Source organism: Dermacentor albipictus, chromosome 8, assembly GCF_038994185.2.
Source record: "Dermacentor albipictus isolate Rhodes 1998 colony chromosome 8, USDA_Dalb.pri_finalv2, whole genome shotgun sequence".
Taxonomy (NCBI): domain Eukaryota; kingdom Metazoa; phylum Arthropoda; class Arachnida; order Ixodida; family Ixodidae; genus Dermacentor; species Dermacentor albipictus.
The window spans coordinates 93107288-93123343 of NC_091828.1; the positions used below are offsets into that span (position 1 = coordinate 93107288).

At 47.3% G+C, this 16056-nt stretch overlaps 1 protein-coding gene across 1 annotated transcript in view; it reads left to right on the forward strand.

Annotated features, from left to right (window-relative positions):
• The window catches only part of LOC139048849 (fatty acid synthase-like), a 29496-nt gene that overhangs the window by 12837 nt on the left and 603 nt on the right, over nucleotides 1–16056 (forward strand). The window contains exons 6-9 of the mRNA XM_070523723.1: nucleotides 1101–1459; nucleotides 9221–9574; nucleotides 11194–11437; nucleotides 14410–14649. Of these exons, the coding sequence (XP_070379824.1) occupies nucleotides 1101–1459; nucleotides 9221–9574; nucleotides 11194–11437; nucleotides 14410–14649 (1197 nt within the window). The remainder of the gene's footprint in view (nucleotides 1–1100; nucleotides 1460–9220; nucleotides 9575–11193; nucleotides 11438–14409; nucleotides 14650–16056) is intronic.

Here is a 16056-nt window from a genome sequence, read left to right on the forward strand (position 1 = left end):
TGTGCGCAACATTTTAATGTAACATATTCAGATGTCTTTTGTGTATTCACATGCAAGCAGCTCCAAGTGTTCATGTGTTCAAAGTTGGTTGTTGCAAGGGTATGCTTAAGCCCTGCCTTTTGAGTCGTTTTGCCTTCTAGTCATAAACTTTAGTCGAAAGTGAAGAGCACAATGATCGTTTTGATTAGATTCATATGTATAGGTTTTTTCAAATGTATTTACGCTGCTAGAGTGCTGTAGGTACTAGCCTGTGTCTCCAGGTTCGATGTAGTGGTGCCTTATGTACTGTAATGTTTCACGTGCACACATCTTTAGTGTAAATAAAGGTACTTCAAGTTGATCAGTCTCTCCTTCGATTTTGTTTGTGTTTGGGAAAGTTATGAGCAGGCACCGGGGCATGCAAGTGTGAACAGCGAAGCAATTTCAATATATGAATAAAAATACACTAGCCCAACGAAACGTCAATCATATTTCAATGGCGACTTCTGAAATCTCAATGGCATCTCAACTGTGGCACGATATGCCTTTCAATGCTGTGGCAATAATAACTCAACAGGTCAACAGAACTATCACAACGTTAGTTCAACGCAGTATCAATGGTAACTCAACAACCATTCAACAAAACGAACACAACGGGCCGTTTAAGCACAATGGACTTTCAATGGTAACTTAACAATGATTCAACATTGAGGTACCCAATGGTGTTTCAATGTGATTTCAGTGACCAATATTCAAGAGTGCTCAACACTCAACCCAACAATTCTCCAACATACTCTCAATAATTCCTCAATAAAAAACTCAACATTGACCAACAATATTTCAACGCCTTCTCAAGAATTTTTTTGTACGAGTTTTGCTCATTTACTCTGTACGCGATTTCTCAGTTTCATTTTGCTCGTATTGAGTGTCGATTCATTTGCTGCTCCCTGTATTATATTCAGCTTTAACTTGAACTTTAGGTTTTCGATAAGCTTTCGTGGACATCTTATATGTCATCCAGACGTCTCATTATGTCTTTGTTTATTTTTTTTACTTTTTTTACTTTCCTTTAAGTTCACTGTTTTCAACACCTTCGCTTTCTTGTTTCGCTCGTTCTTTAGGTGTGGACCTCGTGTTCGACACTCTTCACAGTGCCAGTTGTAAAGCCATCGCTCACTGTCTGACGGGGAACGGCCGACTCCTTGTTTTTGATGCCGTTGGCAAAACCTCGCATCGTCTACGCGAAGAACTGTCCCCGAAGCGCAATGTCATCAACGTCAGCATCATTGCGACAGATTCCCTGTTCTTGAACGTCGCCAGTGCAGCAGAGGACAAGCGGCGAGTCGCCGAACTACTGCGTGGAGGAATCGCATCGGGCGCCGTGAGGCCCCTGCCTGCCACCGTGTTCCCGCGATCTCAGGTCATGGATGCATTCGCGCTGGAAGCCTCCGAAGGGAACGCCGGCAAAGTTGTACTTCAGGTAATTGGATTTCAAGTCCTCCTTATGCACATCACAGTCTCGTCGCGGTTCAACACGGACGCGTGGCGAACCAGGACGTCAAGGTATGACCTGCTCAACGCGTAGCTATGTCCAGTACTCTCTACACTTACTAGAATATAATGACTATAATGATCGTCGAGGAGTGTACACGTGCTCGCGTCGGCTCCGTGTTCGTGAAATGATTTTGCAGCATTTTCTTGCGAATTGTGGCCTAATTTTTAGACTAGTCGCTCCGTGAAGATACCAGGACTCCGTAGACGCCTCATTTTCAGGTGGGACACTCCATTTCCCTGTGCTGCGAACATTTTTTGTGAATCGCCCAGGCCGCCGCGGCGCGTGCACGCCGGGCGCTCCGGATGCGCGGCGCGCACTCGAGCGAGCTCCGTATCGCCGATCAAGTTTCTCTTCCCCAGCAACGAGCGTGGAGCTCGAAGTGGCCGCCGAGACGGGCTGGCGAACAACTCGCCTTCGCCAACCGGCGAAGCTGAGGGACGACTCTTCATCCCAAACTGACTCTACCCAAACCTCAAGCACTCGTTCTCGTTCCAAGACCAGGCCACCAGTCGAAGCACAAGTTCTCAAGGCTGGACGCATGCCTCCGCTACCTTCCAACCAAATCAAGGTTATCATTCGCGCCAAAGGAGCCCTCAACATCGCAAAAATTGGTAGTCCTACCGTGACTACAGCCATTCTCCAAGCCGCACAGCTCAGCCCAGCAGATATTCAACAAGACACGGTATGCCCCAACACCCAACAAAATATTGTCGTTGTCAGTACGCCAAGTCTGCAGAACGCCGACCAGTATGTCTGCATAAAATCTATTCAAGTCAATGGGGTCATGCATGATGTTAACGCGTATGAGACGGCCGCCAAAGACACCACGAAGGGAGTCATTCGCGGAATCCCCCTCTCCGATACCCCACAGCAAGTCAACGCCAATATCGTCAATACCCGCAACCCCCTCGCACTAGCCGCAAAACGCATTGGAAAGACAACCACCGTTGTTATCGCCTTCAGTGGCCCCGACGTGCCATATCTGGTCTGTTTAGGAGCTACCTTGATCCCATGCTCATTATTCCGCAAGCAAATAGAAATTTGCTACCAATGCGGCCGCCTCGGACACCACATGGATGTCTGCCCTTTTCCCAATAGCAAGATCTGCAGAGGTTGTGGAGTCCGCAACCCACCTCCCGATCACACGTGTGACCCCAAATGCTCACTGTGCGGCAGCCCTCATCTTACAGCGGACAAATCATGTACGGCTCGCTACAAGACACCATACGTTATTCGCAAGCGCATCGGGGAACGCCGAGCTGCAATGCGAGCCACCCTTCAAGAAAGCGACTTCCCGCCCTTGAACTCAAAGCCCCGCTCCAGATCCCGGACTCCATCACGCTCGAGGCAACATTGTTCCCGGACCCCTTCACGTTCGAGACAGCGCCGTTCCCGATCCAGATCTTCCTCTACCCCACCCGCCAAGTCTCCTACTAACAAGGTGAGCTTCGCAGAAGCCCTTAAGGGCGCCTCGCGAGAGGGTCGCAACACACCTTCTCCACAGTCCTCGAACACCAATGATAACGCAGAAATAGCTCACCTCAAAAAAAGAAAATGCCATTATGCGCGACCTAATTCACAAGCTCTCGCAAGAGGTTCGCGATCTTAAACAATCCAAGACACCCGCTCCTACACCACCCACCGAAGCGTCCCACTCCTCTCGCCACGACGCCCCACTGACACCAGCCCCCCAAAAAGCGGGCCCTCCAAGAGGGAGCCACGGGCCAAGTGCACTCAGAGGTTAAGGACATGCTAGTCTCACTTCAAAGCACGATGACCACACTCCAGAACGCAGTCGAATCCATGCAACACGCCGTTCTCGCACTGGCACAGCGCGTCACAAACATTGAAACCCACCTACAAACTTTCCCCATGCCCGCTCCTCCTACCCTCCAAACCCCAGCACAGCCCCTGACGGCATCCCCCAATCCCCATCATGGCCCACACTAACAGAGATACACTTGTCTGGCAGTGGAACTGCCGAGGCTATCTCCGCAAACAGCCAGTCATTCGTCAATACCTTCGTACCCTCACCCGGCAACCGGACGTCATCATGATTCAGGAAACTCATATCGATTCGGTCACCCTCCCAGGTTACCAACCTTTCATCCCGCCACATGCTTCTCGCCGCCTCTGCACTTTCGTCCACAAGAGAATCACCGCCATCGAACACAATCTCCACGACCGAAACATCGAAAACCTTCTCGCTGAACTTATCCCCACCAGGAGACGTAAGGAAAGTATTTTTCTCCTTAACGTGTACATCCATCCCTCTGCCAAAGTTCGAAGCCGCTTTCTCACCCTCTTCAAGAAGGCCCTTAACGTAGCTGGCACCAACCCCCTCGTTATCGGTGGAGACTTCAATCTCCCCCACGCGCTATGGGGATATGGCTACTCGACGACGGCGGCTCAAAACCTCTGGAAAGACTCCCAAGACCTCGGCCTCACTTTCATTACAGACCCCACATTCCCCACACGCCTCGGTAGCTCCACTTCCCGCGACACGACCCCCGACCTGACATTTACCAAGAACGTCACCAACGCTCAATGGAGCAACACACAACATGATCTCGGTAGTGACCATTCCACCATTGCCATAGTTATCCCTCGGATAGCTGCAGTTGCTGCCAAACCCCGTGAGTTCACTTGGGTTGACTGGGATGCATTTCGCAAGCATCGATCCGCTGACCAGCACGCGGAACGCATAGCGGACATTCATGCACGGACCCGAAATCTCCACTCCGATACAAATGCAGCCACGCACACCGTTACCACCGATGCCCCCGTCGAGCGCATGGACAGTAGACTGGCCCATCTCCTCGCGGCTAAAACATCCATCCTATCCCGCTGGAAAGGGCAGCGTGTGAACAGGCGCCTACGCGCTAAAATAGCCCTCCTCAATAAGGAAATCGAAGCCCATTGCCTCACTCTGAGCCGTCAGCAGTGGACTGAACTGTGCAATACTGCTGACGGACAGATCCATTGTCCCTCTTCTTGGAAGCTTCTCGAACACCTCCTCGATAATCAAGCCACCCGCTCTTCCCAACAAGATCGCCTCACTAAACGTCTCTATACAGAAAGGAAGAAACAGGGCCGCGCCCAAGTCTTAGACTACCTCACCAACAAGTATCTCCCCGTGGGCCCAGTGCAATCTCACGGCTCCTACACCGGGGCACCCAACCCCCCACTGGACGAAGACTTTAGTGTCGCTGATATCCGAGCCGCCCTGCATAAATTAAACAGCCGTTCTGCCCCTGGGCCCGATGGGGTCACTAACAAAGCCCTCCGTAATCTGTATGATACCTCCACCACCCACCTGACAGATTATATCAATGACTGCTGGCGTAATGGTGCCATTCCGCCGGCCTGGAAAACAGCAAAGGTCATCCTTATTCCCAAACCTTGCAAACCTTCTATCCTCGATCATCTTCGCCCCATTTCACTAACCTCATGTGTGGGAAGGTTATGGAGCATGCCTTCCTCACGCGAATTAACACCCTTCTGGAAGACACTGCAGCGTATCCTCACTCTGTCATTGGCTTCCGGGCCGACCTGTCGACCCAAGACGTCATGCTACAACTTAAACACCATGTACTAGAAGATAGAACACGTACTACTAAAGCTATACTCTGCCTCGACCTCGAAAAAGCATTTGACAGCATAGCCCATTCCACCATTCTTGACCGCATCTCACGCCTTAATATCGGTGCGCGCGCTTATAATTACGTCAGAGAGTTTCTCTCTAATCGCACGGCCTTCCTTTCTGTGGGGGATCTCCGCTCCGACACCCAGACTTTGGGCAGCGCGGGAACCCCCCAGGGCCTCGTTATCTCCCCAATGCTTTTTAATCTTGTCATGATCGATCTTGCCAAGGAGTTGCAGCAAGTGGACGGTGTCACCCACACCATATACGCTGACTATATAACCTTCTGGGCCCACAAAGGCAGTGACGGCGAAATAGAAACGGCACTACAATCCGCCATTGAAAAAGTCGAGACCTATATCCAAGGCACGGGGCTTCGCTGCTCCCCTGCGAAGTCCGAACTCCTTGTCTACAGGCCCACTCTCCGTGGCCGCCGTTCAAAATACTCCACCGCTAGACGCCATCACGAAGAAATTGCGCTTCATCTCACGGATGGCAGCCCCATACCCCTCGTCACCAATATCCGTGTGCTCGGCTTGCTCATAGAGGCGAACAGAGCGAATGGCATGGCCCTCGCCAAAATCAAGATGAATACAGCCAACACCATGAGACTTTTGAAGCGGATCTCTAACCGCCGTGGAGGTATGAAAAAGGAGAATCTGCTCCGATTAATCCAGTCATTCGTAATTTGCCACATCACCTACGTTGCTGCGTATCTAAACTGGTACAAGGCTGAACAAACCAAGCTCAACATCCTCCTACGCGGTGTCTATAAACAAGCACTCGGCCTCCCCGGTTGCACCAGCACTGACCTCCTCCTTTAACTAGGCGTCCATAACACACTGGACAATCTCATCGAGGCCCAACGTCGCTCTAAGCTGGAGAGACGCACTTTCACAGCGACGGGTCGCCATATCCTCACCTCGCACGGCATCACCTACCACCATCAACACTGCCATAAGCACAAGATCCCCTCCACCATACGAGCTTGGATTCACGCCGGTCCTATCCCCAGAAACGTGCACCCCGAATACAACCACGCACGTCGCGCAGCACGTGCCACGGTTCTCACCAAATCCCTTACTCGCCACGACGGTGTGAGTGTCATCGACGACGCCGAATATCCCCACGGTACCCACTTTGCCACCGTCACCACGCGTGAAGGCTCTCTCCACCATGCTATCAGCCTAGTAACCCCACACGCTGAGGCAGCTGAAGTGGCCATCGCGCTAGCCACACTAGACCCAACATGCCATACTATCGTCTCTGATTCCCGCTCCGCCGTTATCAACTATATCAACGGCCGTATTTCACACCAAGCCTTGCGCATCTTGCAACAAGCGCCCCGCTCAACCGACCATCAGGTTACACTCGTCTGGTTCGCGGCTCATGTAGGCACCGTCCACGCGCACCTCCCCAACCTCAGCGAGGTTACCCACTCCCCAGCGCGAGGCCTAGTTAACCAGGTGGGAGAAGGGGAGGCGGCTCCCACCGGTAGGGACCGCCTGACACGCTACAATGATCTTGTGAAGTCCTTCTACTTAAAGCGAAGAACCTTCCCCGGCTCACAAAACAAACTATCCGGAGCGCAGGCTACAACTTTCCGCCTGCTACAAACCAACACTTACCCCTCGTTACAATTTTATAACAAGATCTACCCAGACATTTACCCCAATCCCACGTGCCATATCTGCAAGACACAGCCAGCCACACTTCCACACATGCTTTGGGACTGTACACACCAATACCCCGACACCAACCCCACGACCCTCTCGTCGAGATGGCACGCTGCCCTGCGTAGCCCCAACCTTGACGACCAATTCTGGGCGACCCAACAGGCCTGCGAGGCGGCGAAGAGGCAACACCTCGACGTCCCCACGTGGGAGGCCTAGGCCCAGCCACCATCTCTTGCTGGTTTCAATAAAGTTTATTCAGTCAGTGAGGGCAGAAAAATCGCCAAAATTCACGCGACGAATAATGTCGACGTCACTGAGCCCACCAGCGGAAAAATTTCGCCCAGATTCTTTTTATTCATTAAACAGCTACACTTACTCCGTTGCACATGCCGCGTGCCAAATTCACACCAAAGAGGCATGCTGAAGTGAGGCACATACGTCCTTTTCAATATCCGGTGATCCAAGTTAAAGTGAACAGCTTAGTGGAAGAGCGTTTTCTAATTTGTCACGACAAACAAAAGAAAATCAAAATCGCAACGGAAGCCCCCTTTGCATAAGATGCCCTGAGAGCCTGACTTCAGTGACAAAAGCAGAAGTGGAACCAGTGTACTTTGTCTCTAATGTAAAATGGGTTCACGTTGCCTACGTTGATTTCTGTGAAAATGTGTAAGCTGACCGACTCCATACGTTAGCCAGACATCTATCGAAGATGGATTATTATGATTATTATCATGATGTCATAATGCCTGTTATGAATGCCGTAACACAATGTACCACAACTGTAGGTGCGCACCTGCCTCTTAATGTGTTGATGTGCACCGTGCAATAGGTACCACTGCACACTTCGCCTAATGTCAGTGTCACCTACTTCCGGCACCTACATGATCAAACGTGTCCCTGACGCGAGACCTCGGCGTCGAAGCTAGTGGCTGCAGCTGGAGCTAATCGTATGTGTTCCAGTGACAGAGTCGTGCTTCTAATTTGTCTCCTTTTTCTTTTGCTTTCGGACATCCTTCAATTATTTTTTTTTCACAGGCGCTGAATACCAGTTGCTAGAATCGAATGCTGGAATACGCCTAGTTGCTTCTTGCCATAACAGGCTGTCATAGCGAATATAACAATAGACGAGAGGACGCGTTTGAAAATAATTGATCAGAAATTATTGGAGAATGGTTGTTAAAGTTATGAGGCAGCTTTAGCTCGAGGCCAACTTTGATGCCTTGTAGAACGCAGAAATGCTTTTATGAAACAGGCCCTTGATCAATTAGAACGAAATGGTTGCGTTTGAGAATGAAAGCTTAATCCGAATGAATGTACCACAAACTATTTTCATGTGCCGCCTAAAAGTATTTGCGATAATTCTCGGCAATTCCTAAGTTTAAAAAATATAGAAGCACCACATTTACAGATCTATATCTGCGTGTGAAAAAAAATGATATGGCGATTCTGTCCCCTGCGTGTAAGTCACCTGAATTGGCCAAATTTCGAACATGTATTTACAACTTCCGCAAATTTGTATGAATGTTCACAAAGATTTTGCGACAATCCTACTCACGTATTAGTGGTGTGTTTCACATCTTTGTATAACAAATCAATTTTGTCCCTTTTAGACGTATTATTAGGCGCAGATTACAGAATTGTCATTCTTGTCTTCAATGGCGCGCGACAGAGTTGGAAACTAACGTTTTGTTTAAATGCATTTATTGAATTGTTATCAATTTTTTTCTTGTAGAAATGATGGCTTAAACAAAATAATTATGCTAAATGCAGTCATTGGCATTTTTGTTTAAATAAAACAAACGTCATCAAATTTGTTGCACTGTATGTAGAGAATAACCGATTTCTTCCTTCCCATGAACTTATACAGCAGCCCCCGGGCTGAACATTCCTCGTAAGGGACAGCACTCCTGTAGACACGCTGAGATATTGCTGCTGCGGACATTAGTTAGCTGTATGGTTGTTGCTCTGCGCGGTATGTGGGGTGCGGGCAATGTGGAGCTGCCGTGCCTGAAGGAGCGGTTGAAGTTACGAACTACATTAAAACCATTACGAGGACACACATGTAGCGCACTGGCGTTAGGACCGACAAACCTTTGATCGCACTATCTGCGTGATTGGCCTAGCTTTGATTACATTCTCTCCGCCATCGGCACTGTTTACATGACCATGCCGCTGATAATGGCGTCAAAGCAAAGTGGGCGCAAACGCCAGGCAAATCAATGTTTTCAAAATTTGGCCTCCGTCACCTTTCGGCGAGAAACCCTGCGCTTGATCCTGACCAGTCTGGTTAACCTTCCTGCTTTTCCTACCTCTCTCTCTCTCTCTTTGCTATCTCTCTAAAATCAGATGTGTGCGTTATTCGCGCAGGTGCGACCAGACAAATGCCAGGAAGCCAAGGACGGCAGTCAACCCTTCACGGTGGAAGCTGTCGCCCGCACATACTTCTACAGGCATAAGGCTTACGTCATCGTCGGAGAAGTTAAAACCTTCGCTCTGGAGTTTGTAGACTGGATCGTCAGTCGAGGCTGCCGGAATCTCCTTCTCACCGCAAGTCACGGAACGTTGATGGGGTACCAACGCCTCTGCCTCCATCGGTGGCAGACAGCCGGCGCCTCGGTAGTCGTCAGCGAAGCCGACGTGTCCACAACGCGCGGTGCTTTGCAGATAATCAAGGAAGCCGAAGCAATGGGTCCTATCGGCGGCATCTATAACGTTTCTTTGGTGAGCCAGAATCATTTTTGGCAGCCCACGCCATCCGGTGCAGATGGCGATTTTTGTGCCCATCAGTCGTTCTGTACTCGAAAAGCCAGAAGGCTGCGTTATGCAGCACGATGAGCATAAGTGCATTCAAAGGACCAACCAATCACCTCTTTCGATTCTAACTTTGTTACAGTTGTAGTCTTGGACACAAGGAGCTAGTGTTGCCTGAAATACTTCGGATGATATAATCTGCGCGTTGATCGTTCACATGACTCGTCTGATCCGCGGCGTAGGACATAAAGATGGCCCGTTGAAATATCGTCCCAACATACATTGCCCTGGAAGTAAACCACTCGTCTGTCCCAGATAGGCTGAGCGGCCGCTCACCCACCGCCGTAGCGGAGTAGCCTAATACGTCCTCAACGCCGAGCGCGAGGTCGCAGACTCGGTTCTGAGCCTGGCGCCCACATTTTGGTGTGCTGGCATCCAGAAATGTTCGCACATTCGTTGATATTTGCGTTTGATATTTCATATTTGCAATCGGCGTTTCCGATAGCAGGCCCGCTCTTTCTGGATTTATGTTTGAGCCTCTTTTTAAACAAGATACTCTGCCAACGCCTGCTTTGCCGAGAATGAAGTGCACATTGGGTTCGATTCAATGACAACAGAGCTTTTGTCGCTGCCAGAGTCCTCTATGGTCACCGGGAACGACAGAGGCCTGTGATTTACTTGAAACAAAATTGGTAATTAAGAAACCCAGATACGTTCTCAATTGCTATCCCTTCGCAAGATTCCTCATAGACGAACGAAACACAACGCACAACGTTGGAAGACTTGGCGCACAGCGCAACGTGAGATAAAATGTAGTAAGAAGTAGCGGGTCGTATTGGGGCGACGACCATGGGCTCAAACAGAGCGTTTCAACGAAAGCGAGCGTGCAATATACGTTCTGTTATAAGGTCATCTCCCGCCTTCAGAAACACAATTGGTTGGGGAAGGCAATAGTGTCGTGGAATTGATTTTTCTTATATCTGCGTCAAGCGAAGAACGCGTATGGGACGCTGCGAAGAATCAACCATCGCTGTACAGAATTACATCGGATATGATGCAGCTTTGAGAGGTTACTCGGCGAATGAGAGGCAAAGAATGCATTTGCCTCTCGTTTGCCTCGCGCCAACGTGCCTTTCCAGATTATTATTCAGAATTATTTTAGTATATTTCCAGAAATTTTTACATAGTTCACAAACACTAGGAGGTCCCGTGGTTTACGAACCGCAAGAGCCGCATTCAAGAGCTCTATTCTTGATAATATTTAAATGGTTCAAAAAATGACGCCAAATGATGAAAGCTCCGTGAGGACGGAATCGTTCCTAAAATCACTATAGTGCCCTTAAATGTAAGGAGGCCTTCTGATTTCAATACTAATCACTTGATTTAGGCGCTTTCATTGTCGCTGTTTCTGCTGCATTATAGACACTCATCATAGAAAATTGTCGCGATAATTTATTGATATTTCACGAGGCAGATGTCTATCTGTCCAATCTGTCAAAGCCTTCTTTGTTCGCACCCTCGCCTCAGAAATGGTCATTTTTCGCCACGCATTCGGGGAGTCATCACGAAAAACTTTGTTTTCCATACAGTGCCATGAAGACAGCTGGGTAGCCGATCACGCGAATGAGGTGCTCCAAACCGACTACAAGACCAAAGCCGAGTGCATGCAGCACTTGGACGAGCATTCCCGAAAATTGTGCCCCCATCTAGACCACTTTGTCGTCTTCACCTCCGTCTGTTCTGGTCGCGGGACTTCGGGGAGGGCGCTCTCCGGTTACGTCGACTCCACGTTGGAGCGCTTGTGTGAACGCCGCGTGGCCGACGGGTTTCCCGGTAAGTCGACGGCGTCTTACGATGTTTAAAAAAACCCGCTTTAGGGGTTGAAGTATGCAAGAAAATTTGTTCCATGTGTCAAGTGTTTGACGCCTCTTAGAGAAAAAACTGACATCAATGTGATAAATAAGTATGTCTGGTATCATGGTGCGACAAATGCGAGAAATTAACTTCCACAGAATGACTCAATACACGCGATTCTTGCTTGAAAAAATTGTCTCTGTGACATTTGTTTATCCGCCCAGGCTTACTCCATGCGGTTTTTCAATCGACGTTCTCCATTTTAATTCAAAGACCGGAGTTGCTGCAAGTCGAGTCAGCGACTACATTACGTACTCAACTTCTAGGATGCCATTTGAGGTGAAAGAAAGAAATTAAATTCAATTTGTGTTGCGCCTGACAGACAAAATCACACGTTTCGCACGGCATCCAGAAGCGATTGACTTCTAATATCCTAGATGTGAAGCCGCATACAGGTGCTACACTCTTTTTTACAGCCCGGCAGTGTAAGGTGGCGCGCTCTGTGGCTCCTGATTTACTATTTTAACTTAGTGTGCTCTTGAAGACAAGCAGTGGTTATAACACACATTGTGAATGAAGCCCGGTTGAGCCCCAAAACAGTGCTTTGAATCCTTTTAGATTTCTATGTCGAGATGTTCAACTACGAGATATGTTGCCCATGTCAGTTAGATTATGAATATACCTAGATTACATGTTTCTTGTTAGCCTCACACAAGATTTAGCAGCCTTCTGATAGCTGAGGCCAGCGAACAATCTGTTAATGCTGTACGTGTCAATGAAGCTCTGCAATATTCAGCCAGGCCAAAAACACAACACGATAATCATCTCTTACAGACCTTTCTCCTTCAAATGGCTGTTCTAATATGTAACGCATTGCGCACTCATCACTAGTTCTGGCTGTTCCGGGGATTCATAAATGAATAACCCATCCACAAGAAACTAAATTCTTGGCCCTCCTGTGCATGAGTCCGTAGTAAGACAGCAACACCTTTGTATTTTCTTTGTGATCTAGAGCAGAGAATCTCTCAACGTCTGTCGTTTGCGACCCAACGTAAAATAAAAGCATGACTCGTCTTTTGTGGTGCGAGACGTCATATACCTCACCAGAACTGTTTGAGATCCCTGGGGCTGCAAAATATATATCGGATTACGAATTACGTAACAGTTCGCATGATGTATTTTGACTGAAAAGCAGCACCGGCGCCATTGAGTGAATATTGTTTTTGTGCTCATTCCTGCTAGCTGTCTCAAGCAATCTGACTATCATTTGATTTCACAGCAAGCGGGTTCATTTTCAGCGGATTCATAGTCACAGTGCTATAACTATCAAATGGGTAGCTTACCGACTGGCACCTGATGCTCACTTCTTGACAGTGATTAGTATGATGATTCAGTGAATCTCGTTGAATTTAACGCCAAAAACTTTCTACGGACCCTGGAGACCTGAAGCTCTTCATGAGACTGTCTCAAGAATTGGTTCAACTAGAAAACTAAGACGTCATTGCTGTATTCGTGAGGCCGTGCTCTACACTTTCCTGTCAACGTCAAAGTGGACCGTATCTCAAATTTCCTCCTGCCCCTTTTGGGACCGAACGTGCCTGACATACCTCACTTTTTGAGCTTCGTGGAGACCAAGAGCTGCGTGGAGACCTGCGTTGATCCCGCCCTTCTGTGACATGCCAGGCGCTTCTGTGCACCAATTTCTCATAGACTGTCAAAATATCAGCAGTGAATTTGTTTTCTGGCTAAGTGAAGTTATTTGGACCCGCGTAACTTTTGTATTTCAACGTCCCTGCTCATTTTCCGCTAAACATACGGACGCACTTACGAGATTTCATTATACGCCAATATCTATTTAATTCGGCTTGTTTAGTAGATTCTTAACTCTGTGTTTATTAGGTGATTGATGTCGTGATACCTGAATATGGCATTTGTGTGTTACGGTTAATTTAGCAGAATAATTACATGGTGGACCTAAACGTTCTTACCTAACGCTTATGCATATGAATCGCTTCTCTTGACTAGTTTTTATTTTGTCTTTTGTACATTTGTTTTATTTTTGCAGGCTTAGTATTTTTGTCATTGCGGTATGCGTGTGCGCATTTATCAATGAAAGGGTAGCCATAATTTCGCAACTACGTAATGAATGGGATACCCAGTATTAATGTAGCCTGTCTTACCACCTGTATACAGTCATTAAACAACAGAACCTGAAACCATTTTTCTGTGTTTGCTAGACGCCAGGCCGCCTTTTCCGAGTTGCTGTTTGAATACACTATTGCGTGACTTGTGCAGGGAATGTAGGATAAGGGTATTGTCTAAAGACTCAAATAGGCGTTTCTGTCTTAGTGAAACAGACAAGGCTACCAGCTTTACCTAAACATTAGGCTCAAATATTGTGTGGCAGAAAATTTTCATGGTTTCGTACATTCGATCTCTTATTGTGCGATCGATGTCTAGCTCAATGTAAGTAATTTGTCTTACGCATAGCTAGTCGTTATAAATTTCTGGCAGCTGATGCGCGACATGTGTTTCTGCTGCATTAGAAATTTGGTACCAACTAGGTGCCCATCAGCCCCAAGTGAGACATCTCTTCGCGCTTATTAAGCTTCGCCTTGAGTACGAGACGCACCATGGTGTGCGACATTCTCTGTATATTTTGCCCAATTTGTTTTTGGTTGTGGTAGTTCTTTTTTCAAAAAGAACTCAGTGAAGGAAGTGCTAACATTTTGAGAATTTGCAAATGTTACAACGTCGTGCTAATATTCTGGAATAGTTACAGATGCGTAAAGGCGCATTTTCTCATTCAACCATAATATGGAAACGCAGTCATCACGACTTGAGTGTCGCTGCTAAAGCACAAGAGCCACTCGGGCAGCGTATTGTATGACGCGTGAAAAGAGCAAGGCTTATTCTCCCTCTCTTCCTGTCTACTCAATTGTCCTTTTTAGGCGTGGCCATCCAATGGGGCGCCATTGGTGAGGCAGCCCTCGCCCGCGAAGCCCAAAGACAGCAAGTGGCATTCGAGGCAACACAGCCCCAGCATATAAAGTCTGCCTTGGAGGTCGTGGAGAAGTTCCTGAACCAAAACCACCCCGTAGTCTCCAGCATGGTCAAGGCTGAAGTCACTTCAAGTTCAGAGAAGAAACCAGAAAAGAACCCGCTGGTTGACGCGGTGGCGCGAATTCTCGGTGAGCGGTTTAAACCATTACGCTTTGTTCGACTGCAATGTACATGAAATATATATATATATATATATATATATATATATATATATATATAGAAAACGTTGCTAATGCGAAACAACATGCGACAGCTACCGTGCAACACTACAGCGCAAGAAATTACTAAGCAAAACATTCGTCTGCGCCGCATTTCAGAAGATGATTCTCTGGTGTTTTTTTATCGAGGAGCATAAATTTCGATATCTCGCTGCGCCCTTTAATTGTGATTTCACTCATGATTCGCTTTGTCAGTACGAGCTACAGATACCCGGAAAAGCACTGGACAAGCCAAGACGATGCGCCAGAACGCAATGCTGCACCGACAGATAAATGTTTGGGCAGAACAAAAACTACTCTAAAAAATATTGCAAGATATTGTCAGCCGCCCCAAACATCATTTAACGTTTAAAACCAGTGGTTGGGGAAGGAAAGGTTGAGGAAGCTCTAGACTAACAACTCTAATTTTCCGTTTCGAATAAACGTGAGACGCGGAAAGCTTTCATTGGACAGCTGATGAACGTATATTGATGTAATGCAACACAATAACCGAAAAATCTGAGATCCACCAATCTGAGAAGTTTCATCGAATACCTGGCTGTTTTTACAAAATTCCAGGTCATATCCGTAAGATAAAACAAGTGAAGCATAGAGTACACATTTGAAACAAGAAAATCAGGTATCACAATACTGTAGATTGCCTTTGTTTGACCATCTGCAGCGCATAAATGTTATATATGAATGCTTTCGTTACGCGAACTTTTTGCAATGTCTAGAAAGACTTTCCAAAGTTCTACTCAAAAATTAGCAGTACAGTTTACTGCCGTCTCCATACATCGTTTTTTTCCTCGTTTAGGTGTATTTCTTAATAGGTGCGAAATGCGAAGGTTGTGGGATCATTCCCCACCTGCGGCAAGTTGTTTTTTTATCCACATGAATTTCCAATAATTTATCGTTTCATTATTTTATTTATAAAGCACAAGTAACTTCCCCTATGTTGTCCTTGGTATCAGTGTTTGTTGGCTTCTTATAATATGGCTAATAAAAATCAGGCCTCTGTTAACCCCTTTCTTCTCTTTCTTAATAGGTGTAGTTTAAACAACTGTGCTATAGTTTTTCCCCCAAGTTACGCAGTTGTGTGGCTGTGCTACATTGTTCTTAATTTCTTTTTCATTTCCTGCAATATTATTTTTCCAATCAACTCAAAACATTGCTTGTCAAATCAGAAATTGGCTCCGTACCGATGTTAGACTTTACCTCTCGTTATATGCAACAAGCCTTGTCACATTTTCTTCAATAAATTGCGAGTGCAAGGATTTCTCATTTCCCTTGTGTTCATATAGACGCTCCTGTAGTAAAGCTTCTTCCTAAACCACA